Source organism: Vulpes lagopus, chromosome 12 (assembly GCF_018345385.1).
Source record: "Vulpes lagopus strain Blue_001 chromosome 12, ASM1834538v1, whole genome shotgun sequence".
Taxonomy (NCBI): domain Eukaryota; kingdom Metazoa; phylum Chordata; class Mammalia; order Carnivora; family Canidae; genus Vulpes; species Vulpes lagopus.
The window spans coordinates 34,617,878-34,642,213 of NC_054835.1; the positions used below are offsets into that span (position 1 = coordinate 34,617,878).

The following is a 24,336-nucleotide window of genomic DNA, read 5'->3' on the forward strand; positions in this document are numbered from 1 at the left end:
CGTCGGGCTCCCCGCATGGAGCCTGCTTCTCCCTCTACCTGTGTCTCTGCCTCTCTCTCTGTGTGTGTCTCTCATGAATAAATAAATAAAATCTTTAAAAAAATTTTTTTAAATAAAAAAAAGAACCAATTAATACCTATTAATTTATGTACTCTTTAGACTTGGTGAGCGTGTTGACTAGGGCATTGATTCACTAGTCCTTTTCACTGTGTCACTATCAAAAACTCTGAAGTCCAGAGAGCTGACTGTTAGTTCCACTCAAGGCATCTGTCTCTGGTCCGTGTAGCCCTTCTGCAAAGACAGAAGCTTGGGGGGGCCAGGAAGTGAAACAAGGGAGTCACCACACAGGCTGTTGATTTAATTCAGCTGACGTTTTCATAGCAAGACTTTCTCAAATAAGAGTATATTCTTAGGAAGCCTGGCTGACTCAATATAGAGTATGTGACCCTTGATCTTGGGGGAGGGATCATGGGTTTGAGTCTCAACATTGGGTGTAGAGATGACTTAAGAAAAAAAAAAACAAAACATATACTTATACCAGAACGGTATAAGCTCCTTGTCTGTCACACATTGGCCCTCTGAGAGCCCCTGAACTAGTTCAGTAGCATGTGGTTTCTTCTGCTTTCCCAAATGGAGAGTTCTGAAATCCCTTTTCCTTTTTGCAGACATGTGAAAGGGATTGTGTTAGTGGCCCTGGCTGATGGCACCCTTGCAATCTTTCACAGAGGAGTTGGTGAGTTATGAACATATAATATATGTGTAGTTTATTGCTTTGCAAAAGCATTTTTTAGTAGATTGGCCTGTGTCTTAAAGAAACGATACTTAATAGGAGAAAGAATAAAGATGTAAGCTGAACACTAACAATATATGACTTTAGTTAGATATGTGAGTACATGTAGTTTATCATTTCAAGGTACTCTGACATAATGTGATATGGAGGCTCTTGTTTCTCACTAGTACACTTAGGAGAAATTTAGTGAGAGGGAAGGTTTTCTTTTTTCTTTCTTTTTTTTCAGTATTTTAAAACTAATTTGTATCCACTTATATTTGGGAGGTTTTTAAATTTTTAATGGGATATGGTTTAATAATTTTCATGTCCTATAATTTCTATAACTTCTTTAAAACTGACGTAACTATCATCTGCAGACAGGAGAGGTGGTGGAGCCTGCCTTGAGTTAAGGGAACTAGGGAAGTGAGCATGTGATTTGGTACATGTATCAGCCAAAATAATCATTTCCTACTTGCTAGATTGCTAGAACAGGAAAATACTCCATAAACATAGCCCCGCTGAATTTGGATTTTAGCAAGGCTTTCCCCAAAGTGTCGTATCTTTTGGGGCTTGGAAAAATAAAGGGTAGGGGATAATTAGTTGTCTTTGTAACTGGTACCTAGAGATTGCTGGTAATGATTCCATATCATCAAAGAGTGAAGGGGCTTTCTTTTACCTTGTTCAGACCCTTTGTAAACTTTATCTGAGCTTAATCCTCACAGCAACTTATGAAGGTTCTATTGTATTCTCATTCTGTAGATGAGGAAACGAGGCACAGAGGCTTTTAATCACTTTGTGGTCGGTCAGCTAATAAGTACAAAAGCCTAGACAAAATGTAATAATAAATGTTTTGGCAAGCTGAATTCCAAAATTATATTGACAGGGGGCGCCCAGGTGGCTCAGTGGTTGGGCATCTGCCTTTGGCTCAGGGCCTGATTCCTAATTTCTGGGATCGAGTCCCACATCCTTCCCTCTACCTGTGTCTCTGCCTCTTTTGTGTCTCTCATGAATAAATAAATAAAATCTTTTAAAAAAATAAAATTATATTGACAGAACAGACAAAAGACAGTAAGTTTAAATGTGAAGTTTTGCATTGGGATTCAGAAGAGTAAAAAGGAGGCAACATGTCTGAAGAATGAAAAATACCTAAAGGTTGACCCTCAACTCAATAAAGGTTACTATACTCTCAGCCTCCTAAAAATCCATGTCCAGAACAGGGCTGGTGATAATCCTGCTTCACTCTGGCAGATAGCAGATTAAACAAACATGGACAAAATGGAGTTAGGACAAAGGGTCTATAAACCGGAGTAGGTACAGAACACATCAAGTGCTTTTTTTTGAGAGGAGAAAACATAGGGCAGTAGCAAAGAAGTGGGACTGGGTTCTTCTGTGTCCCTTGGGCAAAGCTACAGACTGATGGGCAATGACAAACAAGGAGGCAGACTTGAACTAATTGGGCATGGGGAGTAGTTTTCAGACAGTTACAGCTTTTGGAAGATGGAACCAGCTGCTTTGTGAGGCAGTACATTTTCTTTCACCAAAATTGTTCAAGTAGAGTCTACAACACAAGCTTCCAGTGGCTGATTCTCATTTGTATTTCTCTCGTCACTAAAATGATCGTGTGTGATTCCTAAAGTGTTAGCAATGTGTTGTCTTTAACATCAGCCTGAGATATATCAAAATGCAAGTGAGAGAGATAATATCTAAAAAAATAATACTAAGTCCATTCTAATTCTTAAACTAGTATTATAAACAGATAACTTACAGCTGATCAGTCACATCTCTACTGTAGTGAGTGTGGAGATCCAGGCAGTGGGTGGCTCATTGGACCAGACCCCACTAAGATCTCTTTCCCAACTTTGCAGTAGACAGAATGAGAGAACCAGTCACTACAAAGAAAAGATAAACTGTGTGGTATTTTGCAGTGCATCATCAATACATTTATTAATGTACCCCAAATGGAATGTTTGTGTTAAAAGGTAGTATGCATTAACTAATAATTTATTTCTTATTTTGAAGATGGGCAATGGGATTTGTCAAACTATCACCTGTTAGACCTTGGACGGCCTCACCATTCCATCCGGTGCATGACTGTTGTACATGACAAAGTCTGGTGTGGCTATAGGAACAAAATCTATGTGGTCCAGCCGAAAGCTATGAAAATAGAGGTAAGTTAACTTAACCGTGCTTTCCGTATTTACTGAATTTGTGTTTTCTGAAGACTGTGATTATATTTAGCTTCTTTAGAAACTGTTTTCCAAGTCTGTGTTTTAGGGCATTTTAGTGATGGATTAGATGACAGCTTTTCTGTGTTACTTTGCCTCTCTTGCCACTTCTGACTCTGGTGGGAAGTGGTGGTGTTTTTTAAGAAAGGAGGATTCGCACATGAATTTTTTTTTTTAAGATTTTATTTATTTATTCATGAGAGACAGAGAGAGAGAGGCAGAGACACAGGCATAGGGAGAAGCAGGCTCCATGCAGGGAGCCTGACATGGGACTCGATCCCGGGTCTCCAGGATCACACCCTGAGCTGCAGGAGGCGCTAAACCACTGCGCCACCAGGGCTGCCCCGCACATGAATGTTTAAGTGTGTGTCTGAATATCCATAGATGCAATATGTGTATTATTTGCATGCGCGTTTCTTGAGATGTTTAGTTATGTATAGGTTGTATGGGGGGAGGTTTCCCACCTCTCTGCCACCCCATGTAGATCCAGGCAAATCCATAAGTGTGTCATAAACTGAGAAATACAATTGCAGTGGCAATTTATGGTAAAGATAAAAATCTCTTAGCATTGCTCTCTTAAAAGTTTTGCCATAATATATGAATTCATTCTAAGTATTAAGAAAAACAGCAGGAAAATTTTAAGGTAAAAGTCTTTAATCCCTTTGTGCCAAATCCCATTCAGTTTCCTAGGAAGTCCCAAAGTTAATCATTTGGTGGGATTTTCTTTTTCCATATCTATTTCCTATCTGCAGATAAACACACACAGAGCAATATACGTTCCCTTTTGTTTAATTATATATCAGCTCTTAGTTCATGCATTGCTATGCAGCAGTACAAGATCCTGAGACCAAATTCAGTCTTTTTGTTGAACACTGATAATCAGAGTCTGGATGTGCCAATATTACTTTGGTAAATTGATATCCTACAAAGTGCTGAAATCTGACACCTTAAGTTGTTCATTTAGTTTTGCAGTTGGGGTTAAAAGCATTGTGTATGTGAGAGTAATCCTATTTAGTAAATAATATTTATGCTCCTCTTTTAATATATAGTCTGCCAAACTGTGCAAATTATAGCACAGTTTTTAAACATGAACTCCTACTTAAAGTAACATTGTGATTGAACATTCTTTCCTAGAAATCATTTGATGCACACCCCAGGAAGGAGAGCCAGGTGCGGCAGCTTGCATGGGTGGGTGACGGTGTGTGGGTCTCTATTCGTTTGGATTCCACACTTCGTCTCTATCATGCACACACTTACCAACACCTACAGGATGTGGACATTGAGCCTTATGTAAGCAAAATGTTAGGTAAGCTTCCAAAGCATTCTACCTTTGTCAGTTGAAGAAAATGTTTTATTTTTAAATGGTCTCAAATGCTAGGTAGAACAAATGAATACGTTGCCTCAGGATTAGTGAGTTCTTATCACTGAAAGTGTCAGGCAGATGCTCCATGTACCCTGTGGTTTTTGACAGAAACTTGGTATCAAAAAAAAACCCAAAAAAACTTGGTATCATTTTTGACTCCTCTCTTACTCCCCACACCTATTCTTATCACTGGGAGCTGTCAAATCTGCCCCCCCCCCCAAATATCTTAAATCAGTTACTTCTTTATCTATGCCATTATCCCTGTAGGCCAGGCCACCCACCCCAACCCACTCCCCACCCTCCAGATAATTGTGAACCTCCTAATCGGTCTCTGTTTCCACTCAAGTGTGTTCTCTAAGTAGTAACCAATGTGCAAATACCACCATGACATACTTATGTAACACCAATCACTTTTAGAATATTCCTTCCTTGAGGTAAGGTGACATTTTGTGATAACACCAGGAGAAACCAGTCCGGTGGCCTGGACCTCTCTCCTCACTCACTCTGGTCTGTTCCCACTGCCCTGAGCTCACCAGGTGCATTCCCATTTCAGGCGCCTCCTCCCCCCACATGTTCTGTCCTCTGCCAAAGGAGGTCTTTTGGTCCCTTTGTACTTGGCTTTCAGATCATAGCTTACATGTCACATGGAGAGCAGACCTCTCCTCATTCCTAATTTGATTTAGGTCCTCTAATACTTTTTTTCATGGATTTATCATGATTGTGGTTGCAGCAGTACTATTTGATTCTTGTTTGTTGTCTCTCTTCTCCCAAAGACCAGAAGCCCCACAAAAGGCAGGGACCCATATCTGGCTTGTTCCCTGCTGCTGTATCCTCAGCACCTGATCTAACACTCTGAGTGTTAGGAATGTCATAAACACAGGCTAATTTCAGGAATATACTTTTTAAAAGATGTTATTTATTTGTTTATTTGAGAGAGAGAGAGTATGTGTGTGTGTGTGTGAGAGAGAGAGAGAGAGAGAGAGTGGAGGGGATGGAGGAGGAGGAAGAGGGAGAGAGAATCTGACATAAAGTCTGCACTGAGCATGAAGCCTTACAGTGGGCTTGATCCCAGGACTCTGAAATCATGACCTCAGCCAAAACCAAGTCTGACACTTAACCCACTGAGCCACCCAGCACCCCAATTTTAGGAATATACTTTGACCATAGGTTAAATATCTATAGCTTAGACTAAATGATAGTTTAGGCTGCTTCTAACTTCTAACACCATCTGTGATCATTCTCAGTTTTGTGAGTAACTAAATGATATTTATCAGATATATTATTATCTGTTTAAGAATTTTCCTTTCAGTTTTAAAAATTCCCCTCAATTAAAAAAAGTGCATCCATTTTCCCTAAATTATATGTCTATGGTATCCTAAAATTTCTAAACTGCTATAGGACAAAATATGTAAACAAGGAAAGAGTGTAAATTTTGTTAAAGATTGTTTTTATCTGTGCAAAGAAATTTAAGGCAAAGCAGAACTCTTTCGGCTTACAAAAACAAAAGGACATTTGATTTTCCAATCTAGCAAACTCTGTTTTTGTTGTTTTTTAGTTAGTTTGGGGTTTGGTTTAGCAGCTCCCTAATAAATCTGTGTCATACTTTCTGATCAACAGTATTTTCTTTCTGAATGATAATGAAATGTCAGCTACTTGTAGAATTTTCTTTTTCCATTTACCATGAGTTATCAGACAGGTGATAAAGTCTAATGGAAGTTCGCTTTGGTTTTTTTTGTTTTTTATTTTTTAAGATTTTATTTATTCATGAGAGAGAGAGAAAGAGAAGGCAGAGGGAGAAGCAGGCCCCATGCAGGGAGCCCGATGTGGGACTCGATCCCGGGACTCGATCCCGGGACTCGATCCTGGGACTCCAGGATCACGCCCTGGGCCGAAGGCAGGTGCTAAACTACTGAGCCATCCAGGGATCCCCTGGAAGTTCTCTTTGATGTACACCTTTAGGAAACATCCAACCAGCTCTGGTCACATTTCTTCTCTTTTATGTAAATCCAGTCTTTTTGAAGGATTTGGAACCTAAAACATTATGTGCTCTAGTTTCTCATAAAAATTTCCCCCCATTGTACAGGTACTGGAAAATTGGGCTTCTCTTTTGTGAGGATCACAGCTCTTATGGTGTCTTGCAATCGTTTATGGGTGGGGACAGGAAACGGTGTCATTATCTCCATCCCATTGACAGAAAGTAAGTATATTTTTAGCTGACTTTCACAGTGCAAAGAGTTGCAGGGTGTAGTTGTGTCCAGAATTCAGGCAGAAGGAGTGGTTTTGGTATGGGTCAAAGACCTAACTATTGTTCTTTCATTACTTCTACAAAACTTATAAACTGTAGCACATTAACAGTGTCCATGTGTCAGGACCAAGGTCCATAACTAAAAATGTTCTATTGTGAGAAGCTCCTTTTCTCAGTTCAGGAATCATAGTCCTATTTCATTGTTTAAATAAAGGTTGAAAAAAAAAAAGGAAAGGAAAAGAGAGGAGAGGAGGAAGGAAGGAAGGAAGGAAGGAAGAAGAAAGAAGAGAAAAGAAAAAGAAAGGAAGGAGAGAGAGAGGAGAAAGAAGGAAAGAAAGAAAAAGAAAAAGAAAGAAAAAGAAAGAAGGAAGGAAGAAAGAAAGGAAAGAGAAGGAAGGAAGGAGGGAGGGAAGAAAAAGAAAGAAAGAAGGAAAGGAAAGGAAAAGGAAAGGAAAGGGAAAGGAAAAGGAAAAGGAAAGGAAGGCTGAGGTTCAACTTTCCTCCAGTGATAGTACATCAATGTCCAGAAACAGGACCTAGAATCATTCTGGTTCTTCACATCTCCCTAGCAGTTACTATAGGATGTTCCACTCAGCTTATTGGAGGATTACAAAATGTGGGAAAAGTTTCTTAGGTCAGCAAGCGTTTGGTTATACTGGAGATAAGCCATTTCTCCTGTATGTGAAAAGGATATGAACGGAATGTACTTTGTATGTGTTTTATATTGTTTCATTATTGTTATTTTTTTGAACAAAATGTACGTTGTATGTTTTTCATATTATGTTCCATTACATTGATTATTCATCAAATGAGCATTTTTGTGTTACAGAATTCATGGGCCGGAATGGTTTGAAAACAAGTGCCATAAGTCCAGAGAATAAGTTGATAACTAAACACCTCAAAATTGCCCTATCTTTCTTTAGGGAGAATGGGGACAAGAACCTAAGTTCTTTTTTTTTTTTTTTAAGTTTTAAGTTTTAAACTTTTAAGTTTTTTTTTTTTTAATAAATAAAACATTTATTCATGAGAGACACACAGAGAGATAGGCAGAGACAAGAGACATAGACAGAGAGAGATCAGCAGGCTCCATGCAGGGAGCCCGATGTGGGACTTGGTCTCAAGACTCCAGGATCATGCCCTGGGCCAAGGACAGGCTCTCAACCACTGAGCCACCAAGGCATCCCAAGAACCTAAGTTCTTAATTCCACCTGTTTTTTGTGCAAGTAGTTAGAAATCTACATGAGTTTACTTCATTATAAAAGAGAATTCTATTTTAACAAAGCAATTTTAACAAGATTTCTTAAAGAAAAAAGGGAAATGAGGCAGGCTGTGCTCAGCGCTCCTCCTCTAGATCAATAACACCTGCCACACACACACACAAAAAAAAAAAGAAAAAGGGGAAATATTCACATTGAGGAAATGCTCCTTATTCAATTCTTATTCTCTGAAATTGCTTTATGATTAAGAAAAGCAAAATCACAGTAAATCAAATTGTCCTTTTTGAGCAGATATTCTATAGAGGCTTTGATAAGAACTTCCCATGTTACTTGGTATTACACCAAGTCGGATTTTGTTAACGTAGTCAGGTGCTTGGAATGCCAAGTGAGCAGATAGAGGAGAAGCCGCAAGCGCAGAGGTTCATGGTAGTGCTTGTCCCCTGCCGTGCACCTCTCCATGTCCCTTTCCTCCTCTCTCACTGTAGCCGTAATCCTCCACCAGGGACGCTTACTGGGGCTGAGGGGTAAGTGCAGATCCTGAACCCAGCTCTTCTTCCTGGCTTCTGATGGCCACTGGGAGGCTGTCCTCCGGCTCTAGATGCCCTCTTGAATGTTCCTAAATGCCATCCACTCACAGTCACTGCATCGCAGCAGATGTTCTGTTGGTTTTGTTTTTTTAATACTTGTTACATGGCCACCAAACTACTGCTCAGCGGCTTAGTGTATTTATCATCTTTTGTTGCAGCTGAACTTTCTTCCAGACTTTGTTTTCCTTCCAGTAAAAACACGAAACATCTCTTAAAACTGTCATTAATATCCATTGTTTACTCTTGTTATCGACCATGTTTCTTTCATTCACTTACTGGCCCATGGAATGGGGATGTTTTGTGAGTCTGGTTGTTCTAAAATAATGCAGCAAGCCATCAAGCTGGTATAAATGAAAACTACTCTATTGTAGTGGCTGCATCCTTTTAAACACAGCTTTTTACCACCCCTTCAAGGGAGATATTCTTACCAGAAGGGAGAACAATCAGAAGATAAAACTATGAAATTTTAATTTAACAATATACCCATTTACTGTAAACTGTAACTGGTTAGTCTTCCAAAATGGGGATTTAAAAATAAATAAAAGTAAAACAGACATGCCTAAGATTCAAATCTGGGCTTCTTTTAAACTAAGATTTTTTTTTTTTAATTAATAGATGTGTTTTTAAAAAGTAAGCTTAGTTACTGCTAGACTGGCAAAATCCCCTACTCCATTTACTGAGGTACTTAAAAATAACTAGCATGCTATGTTACCTTTTTTTCCAGCTTTATCTTGAGTTGGCATTGCTGCCCTTGTTTTTACCTCAACTGGCTGTAGCTTTTAGATAGTATCATAAGGATTAACCAGTAACATCCTGCATCATTACTATTTCCTAGGGGAAAATATTTGGTCTTTGGTTTTTCTGTTGCAGCAAATAAAACCTCAGGAGCACCAGGAAATCGTCCTGGAAGTGTAATCCGAGTATATGGTGATGAAAACAGTGATAAAGTGACTCCCGGGACATTTATACCTTACTGTTCAATGGCACATGCACAGCTTTGCTTCCATGGGCACCAAGATGCTGTGAAATTCTTTGTGGCAGTCCCAGGTGAGTTAGATTACTCTGTTGAGAAGTTGCATATAATTATCTCTTCTATCCCTTGGTTCCACTACCTAGTCTAAAGCTAAGAACTCGAATTACAAATAATTCCAGTATAATATATGAAAAGTTATAATGGAGGTTTGGATAAAGCACTATAGGGATATTTGAACGAAATTGTTTTGGAATCTTTCTCCCCCAAAACAAACCTGTCAATCTTTATTTAAGAGACCTTGCTTGGGATCCCTGGGTGGCACAGCGGTTTGGCGCCTGCCTTTGGCCCAGGGTGCGATTCTTGAGACCCCGGATCGAATCCCACATCAGGCTCCCGGTACATGGAGCCTGCTTCTTCCTCCGCCTGTGTCTCTGCCTCTCTCTCTCTCTCTGTGACTATCATAAATAAATAAAAATTAAAAAAAAAAAAAAAAAAAAAGAGACCTTGCTTTAAAAAAAAAAAAGAGAGAGAGAGAGACCTTGCTTTTGAAAAGCAGTGATAGTATTTTGTCACTGCAGAATACCAGAAATAGTTGTGGGCCTAGTGAAGGAGATGGCCAGAAAGATTGTATACAGGAAGAGACAGGGAATGTGCTGTGTTGCCTTTCTCAGTGTTATGGCAAAAAGCAGCAGATAGGAGTCCCCGTCTCACCACTTGGGTAGTTATCTTGAGCAAGTCACTTAACCTCTGAGACTTGTCTTCATTTCCTAAGTGGACATGACTAATCTCTGCTTTTTTGACCTCATTTGTTATGAAAATTAACAAAGGTGCTTCGGAACTATAAAGCACTATCCAGTAAAAGATGGTAGTGGTGATGTCCAGTGAAAAGGGTTCTGTCCACAAAGAATACTAAACTGATGTGACTGACCTTCTGCAAGCAGGACCCATGTTTTGAATTCTTTTCCCCCATAAGATGCAAGTTTTGGAGTTATACAAAGTTTGACTCTGACTTTACGACACCAACTGTGTGACACTGGACATGAGACATAGAACCAATACAGTATGAGAAAGAATGCAAAATTGATTTAATTTCAGGAATTGGCTCATGTGATTGATTATAGGGGCAGGCAGGTCTGAAATCTGCAGGTAGGCTGCCAGGCTGGAGACCCAAGAAAGAGTTGATGTTGCCCCTGGAGTCCAAAGGCAGTCTAGAGGCAGAGTTCCTTCTTCCTTGGGGGACCTTTTTTTCTGAAAGCCTTCAGCTGGCTGGATGAGGCCTACACCATGGAGAAATAATCTTTACTCAAAATCCACTGATTTAAGTGTTAATTATATCTAAAAAAAATACCTTCACAGCAATATCTAGAATGGAGTTTGGCCACATATCTGTGCACTATAGCCTAGTCAAGTTGACACATAAAATTATACTCATACTCATTTTCCTGAGGGTGTTCTAAAGATCAAGTGATTAAATGTCCATAGTGTAGGTCTGGCACATTTTCCCTAACCAGTTATTCAGTATTCTTAACAACATGGTAATGAGCTTCCTGAAACATACACCTTGTATAATTATATAGTTATTTCTTAGGATAAATTCCTAGAAATGGAATTCCTGATAGTAATATTGTTTTGCTTTTGTATAAAAAGGGTCTTAGAATCCCCTTTGAGTCTCCTTTATTTATTTATTTTTCTGAGTCTCCTTTATATTCCTCTAATCCCATTCCCTTCCACTTTTCCTCGCCATCTGCTACCCCTGACCTGAAGTTGATGAGTATCCTGCCCATGTTTTTATATTTTTATATTTGAACAAGTCTCTAAACAATACGTAGTCTTTTTTTCTGTCTTTGAACTTAAATGTTACGTCACTTATATATTCTCCAACTCGCTTCTCATTTTTTTGAGATTTGTTCATGTTTATACATAAAAATCTAGTTCATTTAAACTATCGCATGTTAAAGGTGTCTTTGCCATTTCATGCTCACGGAATTCTGCTTACAACTTAAACTTTAGCATAAATGGCACATTTACCAGTAATTTTATTTGCATGATCTAAATTACAAATAAGATATACTTTCCTTAAATAATGAGAGAAAAACTATGGATTTGAAATATATTTAAATATTAATTATGAATATCCAAACTCATAGGGCTTACGTTGAAGATTTTTCTCAGTCTCTTACATAAATGCACATGCACCCTTTACTGTTCCTCAGATCAAAAGATGTAGACTGTAATAGTCTAAAGCAGGCAGCACCACCCCTTATTTTCTAGGGGTAACCACTGTTAATGTTTTGATATGCATCCTTCCAGAAACTTTTTGCAAATATATGTGTGTTTGTGTATGTCCATGTGTATTAGTTTTATACAAATAGAATAGTAGTCTTAATGTTCTATGACTATTTTTCACTTATTATACATTAATAGACACCTTTCCATAAGTGTTTAAATAGAGTTACCTCATTCTTTTGTAAATTACTACATATTCCATTGTGGGGCTATCCTTTACTTAATTAGTCCCTATTGAATGGACATCGAGATTGTTTTTACTTCTCTAGTACAAAGCATCAGCGAAGAACTTTTACATATATTTTTATCACTTTATGTACACATTTCCATAACTTTTGAAATTTGTTTTTTATAAGATATTTGTAATAAAATTTTACTGTGTTTTCAGTGAATGAAAAAAAAATAAATAAATAAAGCAGGCAGCTAAGACCAGCCTAGCCACCCAGATCTCAGAATAGGTTTGGACCCATTCCTTCTTTGGTACAAAAGGGCTCTACTTAGATTTTCGAATTGACTTCCTATGACCTTTACAGGTATTTTATGATCATGCAGAGGTTTCTGGCATCCCCAGGACTTTGGTTGTATCAGAATATATTTACCCTTTTGTTCAAGCTTCTGAAAATTTTCAGAGAAAATGAGTCTTCCCCACCCTAGTCTGTGGTAAGTACCATCCTCTTCTGTTCTTGCACAAATAGGTCAAGTCATCAGCCCACAAAGTGGCAGCAGTGGCACAGATCTAACAGGTGACAAGGCAGGGCCATCTACACCGGAGCCTGGCAGCCAGACGCCCTTGAAGTCTATGCTGGTCATCAGTGGAGGAGAGGGCTACATTGACTTCCGAATGGGTAAGTCATTGGTTCTGGGAGCTCGATCTCCACTGTGTTCTGTAACTTGGATTTTCACTCATAGTAAACAAGAAACTACTCTGATAAGTGATTTTTAAGAGGTTTTCTTTGAATTCTTGACTTAGAAAACAAGTTTATATTACCCTTTTTCTTATTTTTTTTTAAGTTTTTTATACAGAAGTGTATTTGTTTGAAGGAGCATTTGAAAATAGCAAGATTTGGGGTGCCTGGCTGGCTCAGAAGAGCATGCAACTCTTGATCTTGTGGTTGTAGGTTTGAGCCCCATGGTGGGTATAGAGATTACTTTTTTTAAAAACGAAAAAAAAAAAACCCTGCATTATCTGCAAATAAAATTTGATGAAAAGTAAGACTCTTGTTGACCTGTATGACCCACCATTTAAAAAGAAAAAAGAAAGAAAACAGGATTGGGTCATATATGGAGGTGTATGTGAAGAGTATAAGATAAGGAATCAGAAGGCCTTGGACAAATCATTCAGCCTCCCTGAAGCCCAGTTTCCTCACCTACAAAAGGGAGAAATAAAAATACTTTATAAAGTAGTGTTTGTACCAATATGGATTTTGTTTGTTCTTTTTTCACCTTACAAACATGATTTGCTAGGTGCCTGTCAGTCTTAAGCTTGAGATGCAGATACAAATCAAAGATCCCTTTCAGCAGACTATGGAAGAGTGCAGAGATAGCAGTATGTTAATAGATAAGTGTTACAGGTGTTCTGGGGGTCAGGGGGTGGGGCAGGGACAGAGGCAACACATGATGCTTGAGCTGACATAGATCTGCATGGTGGTAATCTAAAGAATTGGGCTGGGGAATGAGCAGGATGAGGAATGCTGAGGATTGGCATTCCAAGGTAAGAGAATAGCTTGATCAAAGAAAGGCTTGCTTAGAAATGTTGAAACCATCTTGAATGAAGAAAAAGTATTTTTAAATGGCTGGAGCATGAGAGACAAGTGTACATTTGACCAGAGATAAATCGAGAAAGGGGGGATTGGGGCTGGATTATGGAAGATCTTTATATACGACATTAAGGAGTTTGCACTTCTATATTTTTATATATGTATGTATGTATGTATGTATGTATTTCCTTCCTTTCCTTCCCTTTCTCTGATCCAGTATAGTTCACATACAGTGTGTTAGTTTCAAATGTATGATACAGTGATTCAACGGTTCCACACATCACCCAGTGTTCATCACAATAGGTCCACTCCTTAATCCCCATCACCTGTTTCCCCCATCCTCCCACCCACCTCCTCTCTGGTAACCATCAGTTTGTTCTCTATAGTTAATGCACTTCTATCTTTAAAGCTAAGGAAAACTATCAGAGGACTTTAAATAGAAGAGCAATGTGAATAGATTTGTGTAGAAGATGAGTTGGAGGTATAAGACTAGACATACAGAGGGACGCCTGGGTGGCTCAGTGGTTGAGTGTCCACCTTCAGCTCACGGCGTGATCCCGGATCTAGGGATTGAGTCCCGCACCAGGCTTCCTGAGAGGAGCTGACTTCTCCCTCTGCCTGTGTCTCTGCTTTCTTTCTGTGTCTCTCATGAATAAATAAATAAAATCTAAAAAACAAAAAAACAACTAGACATAGGGAAATGAGGTAGGAAAAAAATGAAAAACTGAGTAGGGCAGTAACAGTAGGAATAAAGCAGCGTGATGAGGGATTAGTAACTGATAGGATGTGGAGAAAGGTGAGGTGACCCATTTACTCAGACATAAAGACTACCAGAACAGGGCAGCCCCAGTGGCACAGCGGTTTAGCTCCGCCTGCAGTGCAGGGTGTGATCCTGGAGACCGAGGATCGAGTCCCACGTCGGGCTCCTTGCATGGAGTCTGCTTCTCCCTCTGCCTGTGTCTCTGCCTCTCTCCCTCTCTCTCCCTCTCTCTCTCTCTCTCTCTCTGTTTCTCATGAATAAATAAATAAATATTTAAAAAAAAAAAAAGACAAGCAGACCTGGAGGGTAGAGAGGGAGGAGTTTGATGCTGGGCATCGCCTTGACCTTGAGGAGATTGTGAGCTTGGAGTTGTCTTAGGTCAAAGATGGTTGCTGGGCTTTAGGTATATCTCAGAAGGGAGGGATTTGGGGGCTGTTGAATTCTATAAGAAAGTAGTATAAAATTTAGGGCCATGTAAATGACAGTGTGCTGCATATAATTAGTGTAAACCAGACTATCTAATGCAAAAGACTTATACATTTTTAAGGGGGGGATGTTACTGTGAAGTTTAGGAATTGACTGATTCTAGTGATGTTAGTAGGAATGAAGTTGCTTCAAAAGGTTTTTAAATAATTGACTATCAAATAAATGAATGAATGAATGAATGGCTATTGGTGCAGAATTCCTTGATAGAAAGGGATTCCATTTAGCTGGGGTGATTAGGGCAGCTTTTACTTGGCGTGAAACATGGCACTTGGAACCATACTAAGGAGTATGTTAATAAAATCTTGGTTTTTCCATGTGCACTGGAAACTCCTTCCATTGCGGATCCTGAAAACAGCATAAAAATTGTTTAACCAGGTTTGTCAATATCTCTAGTTAATCCAGCCTGGAAAGCACAGGCTTAATTTTAATAGTAGGTAAGTATACTTTTTTTTTTTTTCTCAAATAAAATTTGATCTTTTTGTTCCATTTTAGTTTCCTGTAATATTTTAACAATGAAAAATTGATCCCATGAGTCCCGTATTTTGTTTTTTTTTTAATTCCAGTGTAGTTAACATACAGTGTTGTATTAGTTTCAGGTGTACAATCTGGTGACTCAGCACTTCCATACATCACCCATGCTTCTTACAACAGGTGTGCTCTAAATCCCTGTCACCTGTTTATCACCAGTCTTCTGGTTTCAGTGGTTTAATTAAGTAAGATGTAGAGCCCTAGGAAATGGTGATTTGATGGGGGAAGATTATTATTAGACTGTTGAATAAAAACCAAGTCCAGACCCCTAAGAAAGGCAAAACCAAAACAAAATACACTGGACCTCATACATGTTTCATATACATATTTGTATATATTTCAGTATATATATATATATATATATATATATATATATATATAAAACAGTAGAACCTTTATAAAACAAAGCAACTCAAATACCAACAGCCTTTAACCTTGCCAACTAATTTGTCATTATCATTGTAATTTTTTATTTTTTAGTTCTTTTTTTGTTTATTTTAGTGGGGAGGGGCAGAGGGAGAAGAGGGAGAGACTCTTTAGCAGGCTTTATGCCGAGCATGAAGCCCAACCTGACACTTGGTCTCACCACCCTGAAATCATGACCTGAGCTAAAATCAAGAGTCAGACACTTAACTGACTAAGCCACCAAGGCATCCCTCATTGTAATTTTTTAAAATTTAAAAACCAAACTCAATTTTTTTACATTCTTGGATTTTGTCTTGAATCTTTGAGATCGTGCTCCACTACACAGTTGGACATTGCTGTAAAGGATCACGAAGAGGTAGGTTAAGGAGTATTTGGCCTGCAGAGAAAAATGCCAATTTTTAGGGGTTTTTTTCTCTGCCAGTTTCTCGTTGACACTACCAATGTTTTCTTTTGCCCAGCTGAAATTCAGGTGAGATACATGGCAAAACTAGCAGATCAGCAGTGTACCTTTGCCCCTTGGTATATAAGTATGTAGGATTCTGCTGAAGAATCCACCCCAGAGACCAGTTGTCACTGAGTTGTGTCAGAGTAACCCTGGTCTGCAACAGCAAAACTAGGGATGTACGTTGTAGAGAGGAGTGTGCTTTGCTTGCCCTGGCCCTTGGGGAGCAGTGTCTTTAGTCAGGACTTCATTTATCCAGTTCATTCAGCTATTCCTAGAAGAACCTATAGCCTTCTGTGGCTTTGGCCTTGTGCCTTCATTTCTACCATACACCATTAATTCATAATCTATCCTAAACTTAAAAATCATGGGAAGAAAAACCCAACATAGAGGGGCCTTTGCTGGCTTAGTGGAGCTTGCGACTCTTGATCTCAGGGTGGTGAGCTCGAGCCCCACATTGGGTGTAGAGATTACTTAAAAATAAAATCTTAGGGGCACCTGGGTGGTTCAGTTGGTTAAGCGTCTGCCTTCAGCTCGGGTCATGATCTCAGGGTCCTGGGATAAAGCTCCGCATCAGGCTCCCTGCTCTGTGGGGAGCCTGCTTCTCTCTCCCTCTGCCTACCACTCCCCCTGTTTGTGTTCTCTGTCTCTGTCCATGTGTCAAATAAGTAAATAAAATCTTTATTTTTTTTATTTTTTAAAGATTTTATTTATCTATTCATGAGAGACACAGAGAGAGAGGCAGAGACATAGGCAGAGGGAGAAGCAGTCTCCATGTGAGGAGCCCAACATGGAACTCGATCCAGGGACTCCAGGATCATACCCTGAGCCAAAGGCAGATGCTCAACCACTGAGCCACCCAGGTGTCCCAAATAAAATATTTTTAAAAATAAAATAAAATCTTAAAAAACAAAAATCTGAGTGTATTCTTGTGTGATGAATCTGCCATCTCATAGTGCTGCAGGGAGGCAGTTTCTGTTTCCATGTGCCTGTATTGGTTATCTCTGATTGGAGAGCATTATTGTCACTGACAACAAACATGAGTTGTTTGGGTTTAGCTAGTTTGTGGGTGTGTGGGCTCTATCTCCACACCTCCACATTTATAGGCTTATGTAATCTCACTTCTCAGTTTGACACAAATGAGAGTAGACTCTGTCCATTTGGATGAACACAGGGTCGGACAGCTTTTCCTTCTTAGCTTCTCATTTCTGTTAACCTCAGTATGCAGACATACTGGGATGGGTTTCTAATTTAGTACTGTGAACTCACTTTTATTGTCTGAAAACTTAATTAACCTTTTCAGAAGTCGGGCAAGTGAGGGTTCTGATTTATGTCATTTCTTGTCCTGTGTTCTCCAAAATGGGAGTTGGCCAACCTTTGTGCGTACTGTTCACAGGCTAACCATGGACATTCTATCTGCTGTCCTTTGGACTGCATATTCGATGCTCAACCTAACTTGAGTTCTTGTTATCATCCCCCAGGTGATGAAGGTGGAGAATCAGAACTTCTTGGAGAGGATCTTCCACTTGAACCTTCTGTCGCCAAAGCAGAAAGGAGTCACCTGATAGTGTGGCAAGTGATGTATGGGAGTGAGTGAGCACATAGGAACAGGTGGAGGCGGGGAAGCTGTCTCTTCTGCATGGTTTATTTTCCCTCTGCCCCTTTATTTAATGCTCTCTATGTGAAATTAGTTTCACCACATTATGTGTGAGCATTTCTTTTTCCTGTTAACTTTATATTACAGAACCTGTCCTACCGTAACAATACAGGAACTAGCTGTTTTACTGCACCAGTGTTATAGGCAATTTCAGTATGTTATGAACAAATCAAAGAATGTTTACTCTCTGCAAACTGGTAAATTACAGAAAGCAATCCAGATGTGGCTTACTCTGCCGCAGTTAATGTCACTCACTTTGTTTGATGGGGTCACTTTTTAGCTGTCACTAATAATGGAATTAATGGGAACACTTGATAAGTGAAATTGTACCATTAAGTACAATAATAAAGTTTTTCCCAATGTATTATAAAATTGACACAAGCTAGTATCAGGTGGATTTCAGGATTTCTCTAAATGTCCCAGGGGGCTAAAAGCTAACTGTAAATTACTTTAACTTTCACTTTCAAATCTGACAAATCTTGTTTATATGGTATATAAAACCTTGTTTTCATCAGATTTGGGGGGTTTTATATTAAAGAAATTAAGACTACACTATTTAAATAAAAGTTTCCTGTTTTGACTTATTAGAGCTCTAAAGTTTATGAGGCCTGCTCTCTGAGTACTAGTCTCATTTTCATACTGACGTGTCTGAAAGGTTTATTATTTATAAGGCTCAGAAGATCACTTCAACAATGGGAAGAATTTTTTTTTAAGGAAATTGTGTTTTGGGTTCTTGTATCAGTGAATGGTGGTAGTTGGTTGAATTTTTTCCATGTAAAAAATTCACTTATTTACCAGTTGTTCTTGGACTGCTCTTACCAGTTAATAAGAGTAAAGCTGCAGTGGTGATAGAGTGGCCTATGGATCGAATAAGGGATTTGGTGAGAAACAGTATTTTTTCTTGTTCTATGTAAAACTACAGAACAGCTAGCACTTGATATTTTGTATGTAAATGACACCTTTAAGCTTTTGTGCCCTTTTAAGATTAAAATGCCATCTTCAAAAAGGAAAACTATGAAAGGGAAGAAGACAAAGCCAAGATACCATAAAGTAAAAGCCCACAACATGTTCATCTTTTTTGCGTATACTGACCATTTAAAAAAACCGACTCTGGGTTTAACTGACTTTCTTGTTTCATAAGTTTTCAAAAACCGTTTTGCTGCAGTTTTTCCCTCTCCAGCTTCTTGAAAATGTGTTATTTACCATTTCTTTAAGCAAAACTGAATATAAATTTAAGTGTTATTTTTTAAAAATCTAAGCCTGTTGAACAAAGGCCCCCAGTTATCAGAAGGCCTACTTGAAGGAAAAGTAAGCACACGCAGGCCTCAGACTGTGTAAGTGTTCTTAAGTGCCAGGGATTTGTTCTTTCTGAATGTCATACAGACATGTTTGTAAAAAGTATGCCACTGTCCTTCAAGCATCTACAGGATTAAGCTAGATTATAAATACACGGGATTTAATGAGCTGGAGGAGGCCTTTGGAGCCATTTGGCCACATGTGTCTAGAAGCACATTGTGTACACAATAAATTTATGGCCACTTTAGATGGCCAGAAGGAAAAACTCCTTTGGTAAAAGCTATACTAAAAGGATGCTTTTTTGCTTGAACTACTCAATCACTTTTCTTCAAGGCACCAAAACTTGGGCCACTTATCATAGCTGAGAAGCTATGTTTTTATTTTAAATCCAAGCCATTTTTGGCAATACCTAAAAACAAACAAACAAACAAAACCCCCACATTTTTAAACATTTTGGGGGAATGTTGTATAAATTCAGAAAAAGGAAACACGAAAGTGTTTGGAAAGTTTAGTCCCAAGAAGTAAGCATCCCAGAGTAAGACTCCATCTGCTGTTCAGTCTTTTACATGTTTGTATGACCAAATGTAATTTAGGAAATCAGGAGGTTAAAGATGAAAAATGCAGACATGTTACAATGGTTCTGATTGTTCTTTTTAAACTTACTGGCTCTAACATAAGGAATATAGGGGTGTAGCTATTTTATCTAAAGCTGTCAGATTATCTGTCGCCCTGTTAATAACTTCAGGGACTAGAGACAAATGCCTGTACAAGTTGTTTTAAGGGCTTGTCCTTATATTTGTAATTTCATTTGAATATTTCCCACAGATTATTTTATTTCCCCCATTCCCCCAATAATAGGCTTATATTCTTGTAACATTTACTTTGGTCAAGGTGGTAACAGTTGCTTCCATAACCAGAATGTAAGCTTATTGAAGCAGCAAAGTGGTTGGTGCATACTTCCTGTACCTACCAACTCAAGGATAGAGAAAAGTTGGTCTCTCCATGTAAAAAAATATAGATTTCCCCTAGTTGGAAGAAATAAGGGATACCCAAGAATTTTCTCATTTTGTTATTCTTGGGTTATGTATGAGGTTGAACCATGTGAAATTGCCGATGCTCGACCATTGCTCGTCTACAAAAATGAAAGTATCCTGTACACCAACCTAACACTTACTATGAAATGCAGGTTGAAATCCCTGTGAGGCAAAGGGAGAATATTCTTGAAGAACATTGTTTTGAGAGTGTTTTTCTCCAACCTGTGTGGATCTAAATTTTTTAAATAGGAACGAATATCTTAATAGATGCAGCTTTTTGAGAGTTTAAAACATTTTGAGCACAAAGTATGCAGCACATAACTTTTCAAATTGTGTTTGCATAGAAAAGATTAAAATACATGCTCTCAGTTGCTGTATTGTTCATTTCTTGTAAAGGTCTAACTGCATTTGAGAATAGACCCTTTAACATAGGCTGCCTTAGTAACAAAACAAAGCAAAACAATTGTCTCATTAACTGTCCTAAAGAATGTGCGTCTTTCTTGCAAATGCTGTGGAACTGAATATTTATTTCATTGTGAGTATTATGATCGTTACCAAAGGACTCAAGCAGAGTTAGGGCTCTTCTTAATTGATCATGTTGAGAAAGGGACTCATTTGGCCCCAGTTTATAACATGGGAAGAGTAGAGAAGAGAGAATTAAATGTGGAAATCATAAATGCTTTTCTAACAGGGTTATGCTATTTTGTAACACTAAATGTCTTTTTCTTTCTCTTAAAAATTAAGTTTTTATTATTAATTTTGTCATACATTTCTCAATATATTTGAATATATTTTAACCATTTTATGTTCTGAATTTGTTTTTTGTCCTAGACATTTTATCCAGACTTTTACTGGCCTCTATAACCTGAAAAATGGGTTCTAGAGTGTCCCACTTGTTGTCTCTTAGAGGCTGAGGCTTCATTTCTATGAGCAAAAAGCTCATTTAGCAATGTAGTTATTTCAGTATTTATTTCTATTATGGAACCCCTGGGGTTCGGAATGTAACTTTGTACATGAAATATATATAAATATGTATATGAAACATGTATGAGGTCCAGTGTATTTTGTTTTGGTTTTGCCTTTCTTAGGGGTCTGGACTTGGTTTTTATTCAACAGTCTAATAATAATCTTCCCCCATCAAACATGACAGCACGGACTGTCGCCATTTGCTCAGGCTGAAGGTGAGTAGTGGGGAATACATGAAGAACATGATTGCTTGGCTCACATGTTCAAATGAGTAATAGACATAGGGCTTTCTAGAAATGTGGGTGTGCTGAGTAACAACCCACACATGATATAAGGCATACCAGTTGCCATGTTAACTCAGTAATGAGAGGCAGGCTGTAATGTAGATGTTAATAATACACTGTGCTTATTTGTGACCCATTTGCATGAAAGAGACTCTGGAAGGAAGGATGATTATAAAACTAATCATGTGGTAGCACAGTGTGAATCCATATTCAGAGCAGTGGTATTTAGTCCAATCCTGTATACTTTGTTTACAGGAAATGTGGGCTCTGACACGACAGTAAAAGTAGCCCCAATCAGCATATTAATAGGCTAGTTCACTTGATGAAGGCACAGCGATCCATCCAGTTGAGGCTGGATGCTCTAGAGTATAATTAATAACCTGGTTCATTCCTGCTCTACAGGACCTTACCTAACTGCCCCCTTGGTCTTCTGGGGCCTGCCAAGTCATTGTTTTGGAAACTGATTAATTTTTTCAGCCTCATTCATTTTACTGATCCAGCCAGTCTTAGAAGAAGCCAGAGGAGCGAGCAGCACAGGAAAGGACATGCTCATTATAGTTTTTTGGGGGGCTGTCCTCAGCACAGAGACTGTGGCCTGAAGTCCCACCCAGTGAGGAAACTGTCTTTCAAGCCTTAGTGGAACAATAACTGCTCAAGTGCCCAAGCTCACCCTCATCCAGCCCCCAAACATCACCCATTCTGCATAGGCATGAGAACTCGGATGGCCACAAAGGGCATGGGCTTAATTTTCTGCAGTGGCAAATTTGTTAGGAAAGGTTTTATAGTTAGGAGACTTCTCAGGATATCTTAAATATTCCATAATATTTAAGATCTAAATCTGTTTTAGAGATTTTATTTATTTGAGAGAGAGAAACAGGATCGGTGGCTGGTGAAGGGTTGGGGGGAGCAGAGGGAGAGGGACAGGCAGACTGCACACTGAGCACACAGCCGACACGGGACTGGATCCCATGACCCTGCAATCGTGACCTGATCCGAAATCGAGTCAGAGACCCAAACAACTGAGTCACCCAGGGGCCCCAATACAGTTAAATTCCTTTCCTTTAGGGACTCCTGGGTGGCTCAGCAGTTGTGCGTCTGCCTTTGACTCAGGGCCTGATCCTGGGAACCTGGGATCAAGTCCCACATCAGGCTCCCTGCATGGAGCCTGCTTCTCCCTCTGCCTGTGTCTCTACCTTTCTGTGTCTCTCATGAATAAATGAATAAAATCTTTTTTAAAAATAATAAACTCCTTTTCTTTAGAGACCTAGTGATATATAGCAGGAAAGAAGGCTCTAGACCTGTCTAGGCGCTGCCCCTAGAAACTGCAACTGTAAGCAACTCACTTTAACATAGCACCCCAGAAGCACCCATAAAGACATAAAACTCCACCCTAGACCTACCGAATAGGACTCTGTTGTGGGCCTGGTCCCAGCATCTGTGAAGTGTCATAGGTTAAGTGTGAAGTGTGGCTTAGGCTGAGGAGCATTTCTGTAACATCTTTGGGACTAATTAGGTCTCCCGTGGGTTAAAGGGGGGGTGGTTTATCCAGGCGATGTAAAAAGTGCTGGCTCCAGCCCTCTCTGAGTCTGATTTGCCTCCATGTGTTGTCTGTATACATACCAGCAATTCCTGTTTATGGGCCGTGGTTAGCCAGGCCCCTGCAAGGCCCAGATACCTGGGAGGTGGAATTTCCTTACAGTGTATTTTTCAGAATGACACCCACAAAAGGAGCCATATTGTTCAGCTGCTCAATTTTATGTCCCAGCAGAACGTTGCCTCCCAGCCACAGACAATAAGTAGTTATGATTTGATCCCAGACTCAAAGGAGAAAGGTGGAGCAATGAAGCCCAGTCAGGCTGGCAGCTTTTACGCAGTAGCTGCAGTTCTCCACCAGGCCAGGAGGGGGAGTATGGCCAGAGTTGCCTACGTACTAGTTCCAGACATCACTTCCTTCTTCCTCTCACCTCTGGGAGTGTCTGACTCTGTTGGAGTATCTGGATAATCAGTAACTCAGGTGATTCTGATGCTTGCATTGGGAACAGCTGCTTGAGACAAACGCAAGCCCAGCTGGACTCCCAGACAGGTTTTCCAGGAGCAGAAAGCTTCATTCATTCTTAGCTGTCTTTGTTTTTGTTTTGTTTTAATTAAAAAAAAAAAAAGATTTAGAGAGGGATCCCTGGGTGGCGCAGCGGTTTGGCGCCTGCCTTTGGCCCAGGGCGCGATCCTGGAGACCCGGGATCGAGTCCCACGTCGGGCTCCCGGTGCATCGAGCCTGCTTCTCCCTCTGCCTGTGTCTCTGCCTCTCTCTCTCTCTCTGTGACTATCATAAATAAATTAAAATTTAAAAAAAAAAAATAAAAAGATTTAGAGACAGCACGAGCTAGGGGAGAGGTAGACAAGCAGACTCCCCGCTGAGCAGGAGCCTGAAGCAAGAGCTCCATATGAGGACCTCAAGATCGTGACCTGAGCCGAAGGCAGACGCCCCTATTCTTAGCTGCTTCTTACTGGCACATGGTGACCTGCCAGCAGCCTCAGCCCAGTACTCTTTCATGTCCCGTGCACTTGGTAAGATGATTTTTTCATAGGAAAAAAAAACCATAACCTTTCAGATGCTACCATGACTAGCTTGCATTTGCATGACATCTAATAGTTTTATGAAAGTATTTATTCATAGATTCATTATTCTCAGGTGATGCAGAGGCCTGGCTGGTCCTGTTGCCCATTGGTAAACAGGCCCAGCTCAGATGAGTAAAGGCTCCAGGTCCTCACCGGGGATATAACCAAACACCCCCACACGAGAGGCTACTGCAGGTGCGTTGGGAGAAGACTTAGATCTCAGGTCAGGAGAACTGGGTCTGCTGTTGCCTAATTTTGTGACCTTTCACTAGTCACTGACTTACTCCATTTCTTTTCTCTGAAGAGAGAGGAACACCCCAAAGGGTTCTTGTGATGGTGAAGTAAAGTAACACTTGTGATAGCAACCAGCACACCACCTGTCCCTGCTAGGCTCTTGGCAGCAGACTCAAGGTTCCTGG

The 24,336-nt window shown here is 39.6% G+C and overlaps 1 protein-coding gene across 8 annotated transcripts in view; it reads left to right on the forward strand.

The window, feature by feature from the left end:
- The window catches only part of SPAG9 (sperm associated antigen 9), a 149,460-nt gene extending 128,363 nt beyond the window's left edge, over nt 1-21,097 (forward strand). For 4 of the 8 annotated variants that reach the window (XM_041724570.1, XM_041724571.1, XM_041724565.1 and 1 more), the window contains 7 exons: nt 666-733; nt 2,789-2,937; nt 4,129-4,300; nt 6,441-6,554; nt 9,277-9,453; nt 12,361-12,510; nt 17,546-21,097. In XM_041724570.1, coding sequence (XP_041580504.1) covers nt 666-733; nt 2,789-2,937; nt 4,129-4,300; nt 6,441-6,554; nt 9,277-9,453; nt 12,361-12,510; nt 17,546-17,661 — 946 coding nt within the window. In that variant the 3' untranslated portion in view covers nt 17,662-21,097. The other 4 variants (XM_041724567.1, XM_041724564.1, XM_041724566.1 and 1 more) reach the window with 2 other exon arrangements.
- Nucleotides 21,098-24,336: the final 3,239 nt, after the last annotated feature.